The 12,847-nt window shown below is 38.2% G+C and overlaps 1 protein-coding gene across 2 annotated transcripts in view; it reads right to left on the bottom strand.

Annotated features, from left to right (window-relative positions):
• The window catches only part of FAP (fibroblast activation protein alpha), a 39,160-nt gene extending 27,556 nt beyond the window's left edge, over positions 1 to 11,604 (bottom strand). Inside the window, exons 1-9 of one of the 2 annotated variants that reach the window (XM_064718551.1) lie at positions 11,421 to 11,604; positions 10,428 to 10,512; positions 4,961 to 5,056; positions 3,009 to 3,103; positions 2,827 to 2,901; positions 2,584 to 2,636; positions 1,555 to 1,627; positions 836 to 956; positions 171 to 325 (exon numbers count right to left, since the gene is read on the bottom strand). In XM_064718551.1, coding sequence (XP_064574621.1) covers positions 171 to 325; positions 836 to 956; positions 1,555 to 1,627; positions 2,584 to 2,636; positions 2,827 to 2,901; positions 3,009 to 3,103; positions 4,961 to 5,056; positions 10,428 to 10,455 — 696 coding nt within the window. In that variant the 5' untranslated portion in view covers positions 10,456 to 10,512; positions 11,421 to 11,604. Of the gene's footprint in view, positions 1 to 170; positions 326 to 835; positions 957 to 1,554; positions 1,628 to 2,583; positions 2,637 to 2,826; positions 2,902 to 3,008; positions 3,104 to 4,960; positions 5,057 to 10,427; positions 10,513 to 10,778; positions 10,931 to 11,420 lie in introns of those variants that run through there. The other variant, XM_064718550.1, reaches the window with a different exon arrangement.
• Positions 11,605 to 12,847: the final 1,243 nt, after the last annotated feature.

Genomic DNA, 12,847 nt, shown 5'->3' with positions numbered 1-12,847 from the left:
ATTTTGTATGTACTTACAGCTGTTCCGAGCTTAGACCAAGCTTGTTGTCTTTTATTTAAGTCACAACGGATTTAACCACAGTAATACTTAAGGAATTAAGCACAGTTGATTTTCTCATTGTCATAACTAATTTCTCAACAGAAAGGAAATCAAAAATTGATAAAACATACCTTTGGGTAAGGGATAGTTATTTTTCTAGGATACTGGTCCTCACCAAAATATGAATATTCAATAACTGGTATGTCAGAATCATTAAATTGTACATATGCTAAATATCTTCCACTCGGAGACCACCACAGTGCATATTTTGTTGCTAGCATCTCCTCTGAGGAAGAAAAAAATTGTTTATAACTGTAAACTACCTTCCAATCTATTTTAGCACTCTAATCAGCAATCTGGACACATAAAGACAGTTGCACTAAATAAATAACATCAAACATCTCCAAACATGCACACAGATCCCACTTAATTCACTTGGGATTTTCCTGTGTGAATGTTTTTGTTTTTTTTAATTTTGTTTTGGATGCACTGAAGTGCCAAATTTTCACTGAAATTAAAAGTTTAAATCCTAATTCCCAGCCTCTGCCTTTGCATCAGAAGGAAGACAACTTTGTAGAGTTCTCATACAGTTTCAGTAACAAAGACTCAGAATTTTGGTTATGTGTTATGAATACAAAATTCATACATTGTACAGTAAATACAATATGGAAACAAAGTAATCCTTAGGGTTGAAAAAAAAAAAGTATCATCACAGACATTTTAAAATGGATTGTGAAAACCAGAACCAATCTAAACAAAGCATTTATCATGTTGCTGCCCTGCAAGATTTACTTACCTTCATAGACCCAGTCAGGAATCCCATTAAATATTTCATTCTGTTTTCCATCAGTAGTTATTTTAACTGGTGCCTCCCTAGGACTTTGTTTCAAATAGATATTATTCTGATATACATATACCTAAAGACAAGAAAGTTTTTCTTAAGAGTACAGGCAATAACAAGATTAGAGCAAGATCTTCGGCAGTCAATACTCCTACGTTACACTAGCAAGACCTAATGTATACAAAATGGGAAATGGTACACTAACAGCCCTTGTAAATTCTGCAGGAGCTGGCACCTCAGCAAATAAATGATGCATTGCAGGCCAAATTCTGTGTTCAGTAAAAATTTTAGAACAGATTTTAAATACTGCATCTGTGAATCTCCACTTTAAATTCATTTGTTACACAGCATCAAAAGGAAACCAATTGGTTTTCAGGCCTTGAAATTGCATTTAATCTTAAATAAAATTATGTTGGTCAATTCTGGATAGACTGGTGAGCAAACTGAAACACATAATGTACCTGAGAACATGGATCATTCTTCTCTTGAGACAGAGACAGTAAAATCTGAACAAGTTAAAACTGTTTTCTTTGTCATTATTTCTCATAACCAAGATTAATAAACAGGCCTGTCAAAAATATGGTCTAATATTAAAAAAAACCAGGCAAGCAAAGATAAATGTCTTTAAGCCATACAAAGCAAATTCATTCTAGGACTTAATTATCTTTACTAACCAATTTGTGTCCAACGGGTGACCAGGATATATACTGAATTTTATGTGGAAGCTGATTTTCTGTTACAAAACCACTAAAAAAAGGAAAGAAGTTGAAATGGCGTTTTGTACACAGTGCAAATGGATCATTATACTGCACATTAATAAAAAAGTCACAAAATCATTTTCTAACTGCTTATTGTTTCTCGAGCAATGCACAATTAAGGCAGGCAGAGACATGCAGTTAACAGGATGGTGTGCACCAGTGCTGGCAAAGGCTTAAACCTGCTCCTTTGAAAACCTATTCAACAGCCCAAGGAGCCAGCCTTATCTGTTTCCAAATGCTGCACAAGCACCTGCAGTCATTTGCTGTAGCTGCAGCGTGTGTTACAGTCTCAGCAGTTATTGGGAAATGTGAACTCAGCACGCACTGAGGCCGGGGCGACAGCAGCGCGTCCAGCACTGGGTGAGGATCCCAACTCCCATGCAGCGTCTCTCTACTCACAGCAGCTTGCAGCAACTTCTTCCTGTCACCTTGAGCCAGCAGTTGCCCAGGAATGATGCAGCTCAGTGCAGTCCCTGTCGCTCAGAACTAAGCACATTTGGTCACGCTGCTGCTTTCAGCATAAAAAGGGATTGCAGGGGCAGATGGCCTCCTTTGGATTTGGTTTGGGCAATCTTGAGAAAGAGACCAAATGCCATGGGACAAGCTATAGATCTTTGAGGAATGCAGGGTTGGCTGTTAAAAGAGTTTTAGGGAAGCTGAAGATTAGATCAATGATAAAAAGAATGAATTTGTAGAAGGGGATGGGGACAAAAGGGAACATTGAGCAGTGTAAGTTTCAGGGCATGAAACAGAAATCAATCCAGATGAAAAGAATGTATGGTTTTTCCTAGAGAACATTTTTTTTCTCAAGCAAGCAACTGACCTGACAGATTTAGGCAAAAGCAAAGCAAGTTGGTAGTTCATTACTACAGTTTTGGAGTGAATGCTTGCAAGCACATCACCAGTGCATGCACCACAGCTTTCTGTAAGAAATATCGGCCTTACCCATTTATGAGATCATAAATGTGATATGATGCTGTATAAGAGTATCTCCACAGCTGCATTAATGAAAAAAGATAATATTATTAACCTTGAAAAAGATAATCTAATTACAAATAATCAGCTGCCTCTTCACAGTCTATCCCTTTCTCAAGAAAGTACCAAGTAACATTTATCTATGGTAAACACAATTAACAAAATGCTACATAAAATTAAACATTACATTAAAAGGTATATTAAAATAATTACCTTTGAATAATTGCTTTCCAGAGCTATGAAATATTTGTCTGATGACATCACATAATTTGAAGCATTAACTTGTTTCTGAAAAATTAAGAAGTAGATTATATTCTAGTCTCACTCACTTTTAAACTATAACTTGAAATACAGCAGCACTTTTTTGCTTTTTTATTAATGAGAAAGGTACATACCATTGTGCTGTTTGTCATGATGGTGGTTGCGTAGTTAATTTCAACATTGTAAAGGACAATATCATCCTCTGCAGACTGGTGAAGATATTCATTATCTTCATAAATAAGATAAAGTGTTTGTTACCTTCACAGAAGATACTACACAACATATCTGTTTATCAACAAATTCACACTTCTTTCAACAAATAGGTTTTAAGCAAATATCTTTTGGCATCTACATAAATGTTTTCCTTCTAATGATGCTGAGGTACAGAGTTATCAAGAAATTGTCTTCAGGGTTCTTGAGTACATTTTTGAGACTATACACTGCACAGAGGATCAACTATTTAACATCACAAGTAAATGCCAGATTTTATTTTCATGTCTGATCAAGAATGCCAGTGACAGACCCATTAGAAAGTCAGTATCAAAATGTAAATGTTTTAAAGAAAAATATCTTTGCTTATAATTTTACAAGAACATTCTCATTTGTATATTCTGCAGATAGAAGCAGTACCACACAACTGACACTGCATGATTCTGCCCTTACTCACAAGAGTCCTACAAAATAAAGGTGAGTGGGCTTCATTGAAAATAAAATTTACCTGGCCTTTGCTCAAGATCTGAGCTATAGTTCAGTAGAGAATAAAGATCAGAATTTTAGTTTCAGATTATTATTTTCACTGCTATAAACAGGAAGATTGAATTACATATTTGGTACAGCTAGAAAACAAGACTAAAAGTTAAACAGGAGCCTGAAACATTGTGAAGATGTTCATTTTTAGGAAATTAGATCACCCTTGAATCTTCTGAGCACCCTTGTGTGATTTTTGTAACAGTATTTGTGTTTAAAATCATCCTTAGGATAAGATATACAATTTTGACTCCTTGTTTCAGAAGAGAAGCAGACATATGGAATGCTGTAGGCATGGCTATCTATGGAATCTATGGCATGACTTTTGTGTGAGTTTGTGACTGTTAAAAGGAAAGATAAGTCTAAGTGAGAAAGCTATAAAGAGAGAAGAAGAATATTAGGTTTAGGTGACATGCTGCCTACATTCTTCAGACATTCAGACAGAATTCTAACAAACAGTGACCTAATTTTAAAATCAAACAAGTGATATCTACGTACTTCAAACTGCTCATCGCAAAAGTAAAGCCCCATAAGGCTTTACTTCAGTTCTAAAATTGTGGGCTAAAACTAGCTTGGTGAGAGTCCATGTGCATGGGCACTGTGCTTGTTGCCACTGGCAGAGAACAGTGCTTGAGGCAGCACAGAGATGGGGTAGCATGTGTGCTAGAATGGAACCAGGCTAGCTCCAGCCTCCCTGGGCTGTGCAATTCAATGACAACAAGAGCAGCACTTCAGCCACACACACACAGACACATTTATATCAGCAGCAATCAACTTCATGTCTCCACCTTAAGGAACTTAGAAAGTCAGCTTTATTTTCTATGCAACATCCTGGAACTCAGGAATTTCAGCAGTGTCAGCACTTCCTTAAATGAAATTAGAACAGCTGGCCTCATGGCAGAGCCAGGTACTACTGAAAACAAAGCACAGAGCCTGTAAGACAGACTACCTCAATCTTTACAAGTGGTAACTGAAAAAGTGCTGTGAAAAGCATGAAAAGAAGATTGTTTAAGGAATGACTGACACATTGACAAATTTCTTTCACTTGCTGCAGTGAATATGACAGTAAAAGAAATAAAACACTGAAGGCCTCTGTAAAATTATAGTTTATACTTGACTCAGACATGTCTGTTGAAACATCAAATACCTGGATTTTCTAGAATGACTGACAGAACAGTAAATTTCAACCATAAGTTTTGACTAACACATTGTTTAATTTCATAGTTAGCATTCATTCAAAGTAAAGCTGGAAGGAAAATACATTTCTAAGTCTGTGTAAACCAGTCTGGAAATACATGTTAGAAAGTCTTATCTATGTTTGAGAAAAGGTTTTACTTACCTGACACCCAATATGGAAAAAATGTTTTATATTGGAAGTTTCCATTCAAATAATCTTCCAAGGTAAGAGCTCTAGGACCATCATCTGTATTGACAACTAAGCATAAGACAAACATTTTCTGTTAATGGCAAGAGGGAAAAAATTTTTAGTCCCGTGTTTTGTTTTTTCTTCATTTAGTGTCATGCGACAGTGAGGATACCATACTCCTGGAGATATGCAAATTGTGGGTACAGCAGAAAGGAAAGATCCCTGTTGTTGTTCTGATAAATTCCTTTACTCTCTGAAAGACTCACCTTTGGGAATGCAAAATTAACTAGACAAACCAATTTATTTCAACCATTTATTCATGCAGACACATTTACCTGAAGATCCTGTGAGTCCAAATAAGCCTTTTCCACACAAAAGACAAATTAAAGGCTGCTTAGGTTTTTAATTTTTTTTTTTTAAGCATGGGTTTCATGAACTTGTAGAGGGAACTATTTAATCAGGACCTTCACATGTCAAGCAAATGGTCAAACAACAGGATACAAACCCTAATTTAAATTTTGTACATGCCTCATTAACCACTGTTGGAAGATAGCTTGCAAAATAATCACTATCCACACATATTTCTTAGTAATCACATGAAAAACAATGATGAAGGAATCCAGGTAAAAATAATCCTGAAAAGTAATGAATGAGTGAACCCAAACTTGAACTTTTTATTTAATGCTGCAAATGAAAGTTGACAATGATTCTCATAAGAAGAGAGGTACTCAAATATTTGATTTCTAAGCAGGTCAGATAACTTTATTAAAATAATGCAAGTGGAGGCTGGTTTCCTGGATATTGTCTGGCTATATTTTTCCCCAAAGCTAAACAACTTAAGCTAGGGCAGATTGTAAAAAAAAAAAAAAATCAAGGTCAATCAACTGGATAAGGATTATGCTGCGCAGTTCCTGTGTAGAACCTATGCAATTCACAAGAGTCAGAATAATCAAAATATTTAATCCTCAAAAGACACATGAATTGTTCTGATAAAGGCCAATCTTTAAAGTTCAACAGCACAATGATGGCAGCTTTCAGGTCTCGGCATTCTGGATGCTATGCTTTCTCCTTTAAGATCCAAGGGACTTCTGCCAGGGTATTCAGAGGTAGTGGAGATGTCACGCTGCAGTTTAGAGATCTTTGCCACTTCCCCTGTTTGTTCCTTCGGAGCTCTCAGATGACAGACAGATAATCAAGATGACTCGTTGCTCTCAGGTTTCATATCATGCTCCATCACTTGCTCATTAGTTGCCCTCTCTGTTAAGATCACACTGACTTCCTGGGAAATGTTTCTTCATATTGCCTTCTATGGTGCTTTGTAATGACAACACATATTTTCTTCTGCTAAGTGACTATTATTCACTGTAGAATACACATGTCAGGTTGACTGTTGACACAAGCCTTGTCTGCACTAATGCAGAAGAAAGCTGTCACAAGGGATAAAACTGAATGCCAATCCAGAGGCAAAAACCTGCCCCTATAAACTCTGAGCTAGCAATATGTCCAGAAAATACCCCAAGAAGTTCAATAAGAAGTTAATCCCTCTTGCTAATACTATGACTGCATATTACAGATCTTTGATACATTAATGATAAACATAGAAGATGGCAGACTTAAAAAAAAAACCGCTTGGATGATAATTCCAAAGAATCCAGTTCTAGTTATGTTGAATGATGATTACTAAGCATTATCTCTCAGTTAAAATTCTCTAAGTGAACAAGCTTATTAGCAAAATTAATCAAGATCTATTTCCAAGGTTGTTTGTATAGAAAGCTTAAAATTTGCAGTCCTTTTTGATACCTTAATCTGTTAAAATTACCTGGTTTCTTCTCTCATCTTAAGAGACAAGCAGTATTACAAACTTCCATCACTGGTCTAATTTTCACAGTCTAATTCAAATCTTCCCTGTGTTAGATATTTCACCCTTACATACTTAATATTCCATAAGGATTTATTATGACTGCTTATTTTCAAAATGTGCCCACTAAGATCTGAACTTCTACCACTGTACTGCCAAAAAATTTGAAAACAACTATTTCTCACTGGAGTACTTACAATTCTGAATGCTTGTTTTTAGGTAACAGCTTTGTTTGTATTGCCAGGATTATTCAGTTTCAAAGACTGGATATGGGTAAACCAGCACCACTATACCAAAACCAACACACACACACCAGGCTATGAGACATAAAGCTTTGAGCTTTGTATCTCAAAGCTCTCCTGGCTTATGGCTTATTCCACATGTTCTAATGTGCATCCTTATAAATTGTGTCTAGTCTTGCCAATTACAGTAAGCATACATAATAATAAGAAGGTATTATTGTTGTTTCTGTATATGGTTATTTTTATATGTATATATATATATATATATGCATTTTATATGTATTTAACATATATGCATTTATATAAGTATTTTATTTAGCATCTACTGCTAAACATCAAGTAAAAAACATGACAAATGAAAACTGGTTAGCACAGTGTTATTGTCTGCTTCTGGACTAGAATTTCCATTCTCATCTCTGTGGGCTGATGCTGAACAGCTGAAGCACAAGCTCCTCCAAAATGAGGAAACATAAAACTCAATTTAGCACCAGAAATTAATTCAAATACTCCTGACCCTGCTCCAAAACTTTGGTCACACTCAGCATCAACTCACATCAACTGAACCTGCTTTTCCACTTTGTATTTGGCTGAGGTGTTGCAGAGAACACAACGTCTCAGTAATAAACTGGCTGCTCACCACTTTGTGGCTGAGCAGTCAGCTCTATGACCTCACCTGCGAAATCAGAGAAACAGGGATTGGGCCTCAGGCTTAGGCCAAGAGTACACAGGGAACAGGAACTTTGACAGACATGCCTTTGGACATTCATTAAAAATAGCAGAAGAGATTAATTCAAAGCCTAAGCAATGCATACAGTGAATTGTAACTCTGTCTGTGGTTCCACTATTGCTTCTCAACTGCAGAAAGGTATTTTCTTTCTTTATGCTGCAGAAGAAGAGGACTAGGTACACCAGTGTACAAGTGAAAAGCGCCTTTCTGAACCATTTGGAGTTGCAGTATCATAGCTGGGTTATCACTGTCAGGTAAATCCCACCACACATTCCTAGCTCAAAGATGTGTCAAAAAACGGTCAGAGATTTCTTAGGCATGGATGCCATTTGCTACACTGATATTGCCCACCTTGCTCTTCTGAGCCCCACAGAAATTGTCTAATACTTGCAGTTGCAAGTATTTGCCTCTTAATATCCTCTCAAAAAATTATTTTCCTGTTAACTTTTGAGAATTTTTTGACATTTTTATACACTTGCATGTGTAAATCAAAACCACCTACCACATTTTGAGAAGTCTGAAGAACATGAAATGGCTAGAAACTTAGCAGACAAAACCAGAACTAAATGCTCGTCCATTTTTCTTTGCAGATTTCTTAAGCAGAAATTTATTTGGTCTGTGTCTATACATTTCTCATATGCAATTAACTGTCCTAGATTGCCACATCCTTTCAGCTGAGCAGTGGTAAAGTCGGAATGTACAAACAACATTCCAGCTGTGTAGCCATTTCCTGTCTGTCTCCAGCTTGCAAAATTTGAAACTGCAAAATTAATTTATATTTCTTCTATTTACAACTGATCAGTAGACAACTTAGAATTCCAAAAGGTTAAGACATTTGAACAGGTAACTGCAGCACTTGCAGTTCTACCTGAGAATAAGAAGGCATAATCTGACACATCCAACATAATTGTCCAACATATGTGTTGGACATAACTGTGTGTTTGTCAGTTGTCTAAAATGCTCCTCCAAAAGCATCCTGTGAAGTAAGATAATTTCCTGATCATCCTACTGGATCTAAATATGATGTTTGGTATGACTGGTTATTGGTATGACTAGTGTCACTATTCCAAGAGACACTACAAGAGTGTGGTCAATAATTGCTGAGGTACTGAAGAGGCCAGAGAGCGGTATCTGACAACAAAAAGCATACATTCATTTTTTCTACAGTACCTTCCATCATCTTTATCAACTTCTTCAGGCTGCCAAACTGATCCTTGGTCTCCAATCTATTTGTTCCCTCACTGCTATTTTTTAAATTTAAATCTCATGAAAATATTCTGCCTTCCCTGTCATAAAATGCAGATCTGATGGGAGTAAGTCTGACTTGATACCATGCACTTACCTTGTAGTGAAAGCTCAGATTTGACCATGCTTAGCTAGACAAAAAATCTGGCACCCCACTATTGACAGTAAAAGTCAAATCTGTCACTCTGAGGTGCCATCTCTTCCAGCACTGCATAATATATATGCATATCTATATCTGTCTACAGATATATATAACTGATATGCATCTATCCTCATATTAAAATGCTGCATAACAAAATAATCCCTAACTGTTTCAGAAACCTTCAACCCTTCTCTCAACAGCCCAGGATAAACATTAGTCACAGAAATGTCAGATATGAAAGAGTTTCCACCTTTCACAAAACCTGCATATTAACTGCAGGACTTAACTTTCACCAGACTTAAGCAGATGGTTGATTTTATAACATTTAGTTGTAAATACAAAACTGTTTCTCCATCTCAGTCCCCCTGCCCACACACATAAAGAAGAATAATAACAGAAAAATATCCTTTAAATAGATAGTGCTACTGGAGTTTAAGCCTTTTATTTATTTTATTTAATATTTTATTTATTTTATTTAATATTTTAATTATTTCAGAGGCATTAATCTGCTATAGTGATAAGGTCATGTAAATACTTCTATTGCTCTTACTATCTTGTCATAGAAAAAAATAACCACCAAGTCAGTGCCACTCATGTTCAAAATTTCAAAACTCATTTCAAGCTTCACCAGAGCACTCAGCAGACCACACTGGGTTGATTTACCAACACCTGGCATTATAATACTGGAGCAAACTACCCATCCATTTTTTATACAATGCTGACTTTAATTTTCAAATGCAAGCTTGAATATATCCACAAGTAATTCATCATACTCTATCTACAAAAAAAGGGAGAAGTTTAACTTGTAATTGGATACAGAACTTCTGTAATTATTGCACAAGCATTTAAAACCAAATACAAGTTCACCAAGCTAATGAAAATTACTAACAGTTTGGGAAAGTCTCCTAACCCCTCAAACAGAAAAATAATACGGGAAGATCTGAGAGTTATTTTTGCAGCAGTGACTAAGAACATTATATATCATGCACAATGAAGTGAATTCAGGTGCTTTTCACTTCAAGGAGTTCCTTGTTTCAACATCTGCTGGCATTTCAATTCTACCTTCAGGATATTTCAGCTGTCAGTACATTTCTGTAAAGTGATAAAGCCATAACAATTCTGACAGGACAATCCTAAACATGATTTGATAAACTTTTGTGAACTTCAGAAGCCACAATAGCCAAAGATACTGCATTTTACACTACATTAGATCAGAAATACCTTACCTCTTGATGGTAGCAGTACAATACACATAAGTAATAAGGAAAGCAAAAGACATATAACCACGCCAAATATGATTTTTAGCCGGGTCTGCAGAAGAGAAACAAACAATAATTACATTTTTAATATTGTCTGAAGTTTGTTTCCATGGCTGGTAAATAATGAAATCCTCCTTCTCTCTAACTGCTGTAATCGGTTCTAGCAACAAGCACAAAACATCCCTGCAGTACATATGAAAAGACTTCCCTTTCCTTCTTTAAAGCAAATATTTTCACATCAGAGCCTTGTCTAGCAGCTGACAGTTTAAAACAAAGGATGTAAATGCTACCAAAAGCTGAATTCAGGAGCATACAGACCTTCATTTTCCTGTCGTATTCTAAAAGAAAGTGAATTCTCTCTTCTGGGTGTTGGTCAGTAGATCTAGGAGAGGAGTTCGAAAAGGCAGTGTCTGTTTTCACAGTTGGAGGCCAAACCTCTGGCAGACTTTTTTTTCCTACATACTTTTGGAAACTGTGCCAAATTTCAAAGGCTTTCCATAAAATTGAAACCACACTTTTGGGGAAGTTCTTGGACAAGAAATGGACAGTGGGAGGCTATCGGGGTGGTGATTATGTACTTCCCCTCAATGTGAGCTGTAGCCAACATCTGCTTACACTAACTTGAGGTTTTATGACTCATCAGATACTTGACATGCACTGTTTTTCTCTGAAAAGCATCTACTGTGTTTTTTGGCACTCCCCACTTTCTCAGGACATAGTCATGACCGTATTTCTACTGTCTACAGAGAAATTAAAAGAAAATCCCATAGCCTTAGTGCTTATGTGGAATTCACATATGTTTACTTTTAGAAATAATAAATGATGGCACAAGAATGCAAAACAAGCAGCAGAAACAGCGCTGTTTAATGTCTTCCACATGTGAGAAGAATTGCTGTTTTCCCCTGAAAACCATGCACATCTATAGGCTACGTAGGAGAGCTTACAGAAGTAAATACATACAAGCCCAGCGGAAATTCTGAAATAGTTCTCCAACCTCCAATTACACCTATTTTATTTAGCCCACTGAAATGAGGTCAGCTGAAAACTGGGAAAACTCCGGAGACCGCAGTGTCAGGTTACATAATCCATCCCTCCGGAGAGCGGAGCAAGGCTGGAAAAGGGAAGAACGAGCCCGCCGTGCGCGGCTCCCGACGTTACCCACACGGCGCGGCCGCCGCTGGCCCGGCCCGGCCTGAGGGAGCTGGGCCCGCCCCCACCGCCCGCCCGGCCCGGCCCCGCACCGCACCGCACCGCACCGCGCCCCCTGGCGGCACAGCGCGCACACACACGGCACGGGCACGGGGATGGGGACAGGGACACACACACGGGGACCGGGACACATACAGGGATAGAGACATGCACAGGGACAGGGACAAGGACAGGGACACACACGGGGACAGGGACACACACACAGGGACAGGGACACACACAGGGACAGGGACACACACGGGGACAGGGACACACACACAGGGACAGGAACATACACAGGGACAGAGACACACACGGGGGACAGAGACACACACGGGGACAGGGACAGGGAAACGCACGGGGACAGGGACATACACACGGGGACAGGGACACACACGGGGGCTGGGACACATACAGGGATAGAGACACGCACAGGGACAGGGACACACACACACGGGGACAGGGACACACACGGGGACAGGGACACACACGGGGACAGGGACACACATGGGGACAGGGACACATACAGGGATAGACACACACACGGGGACAGGGATACACATAGGGGCAGGGATACACACATGGGGACAGGGACACACACACGGGGACAGGGACACACACACGGACACACACGAAGACATAGACAAACACACAGGGACAGGGACAAACACACGGGGACAGGGACACACAGGGAGGGACACACCCGGACACAGACAATACATACACATGGGCATACACGCAGGAACACAGACACAGACACACCAAATTTTCCACCAGAACTTGGGCTAACTATGAAGAATTTATTACAGAGTATCATAATAAATAAATAAACATCTAATTTATTGCCCCTCAAGTGGCCAAGTTACCACCTCAGCTTAACACTATGGGCTGGAATTTGAATCCCAACTGTTACACCAGACTTGGTGAGGCAGAACTGATCTGGGCAGTATTTTGGCAATGTTCATTGCATTAGACTTGGAGAGAGAATTTCTTGAAAATATTAAAATTTATCGTGTGGAAAAAACAATGATATGAAACATGCCTCATTTTCTCATAAAAATTCAGTTCCCCTCTCTCTGCAGTTCTTGTCACAACAATAAATTACAAGTTAAACAAGATGAGGTTTCTGAACAAGATCCATGTTGGTCATGTAGGACATGCAGGACAAAAAGGCTGAGAAGGCTAAAATATATTCTTTA

This window comes from Zonotrichia leucophrys, chromosome 7, assembly GCF_028769735.1.
Source record: "Zonotrichia leucophrys gambelii isolate GWCS_2022_RI chromosome 7, RI_Zleu_2.0, whole genome shotgun sequence".
In the NCBI taxonomy this organism is placed as follows: Eukaryota; Metazoa; Chordata; class Aves; order Passeriformes; family Passerellidae; genus Zonotrichia; species Zonotrichia leucophrys.
Note: the sequence above shows the minus strand (reverse complement) of the source record. Positions and strands in the feature narration are given on the sequence as shown.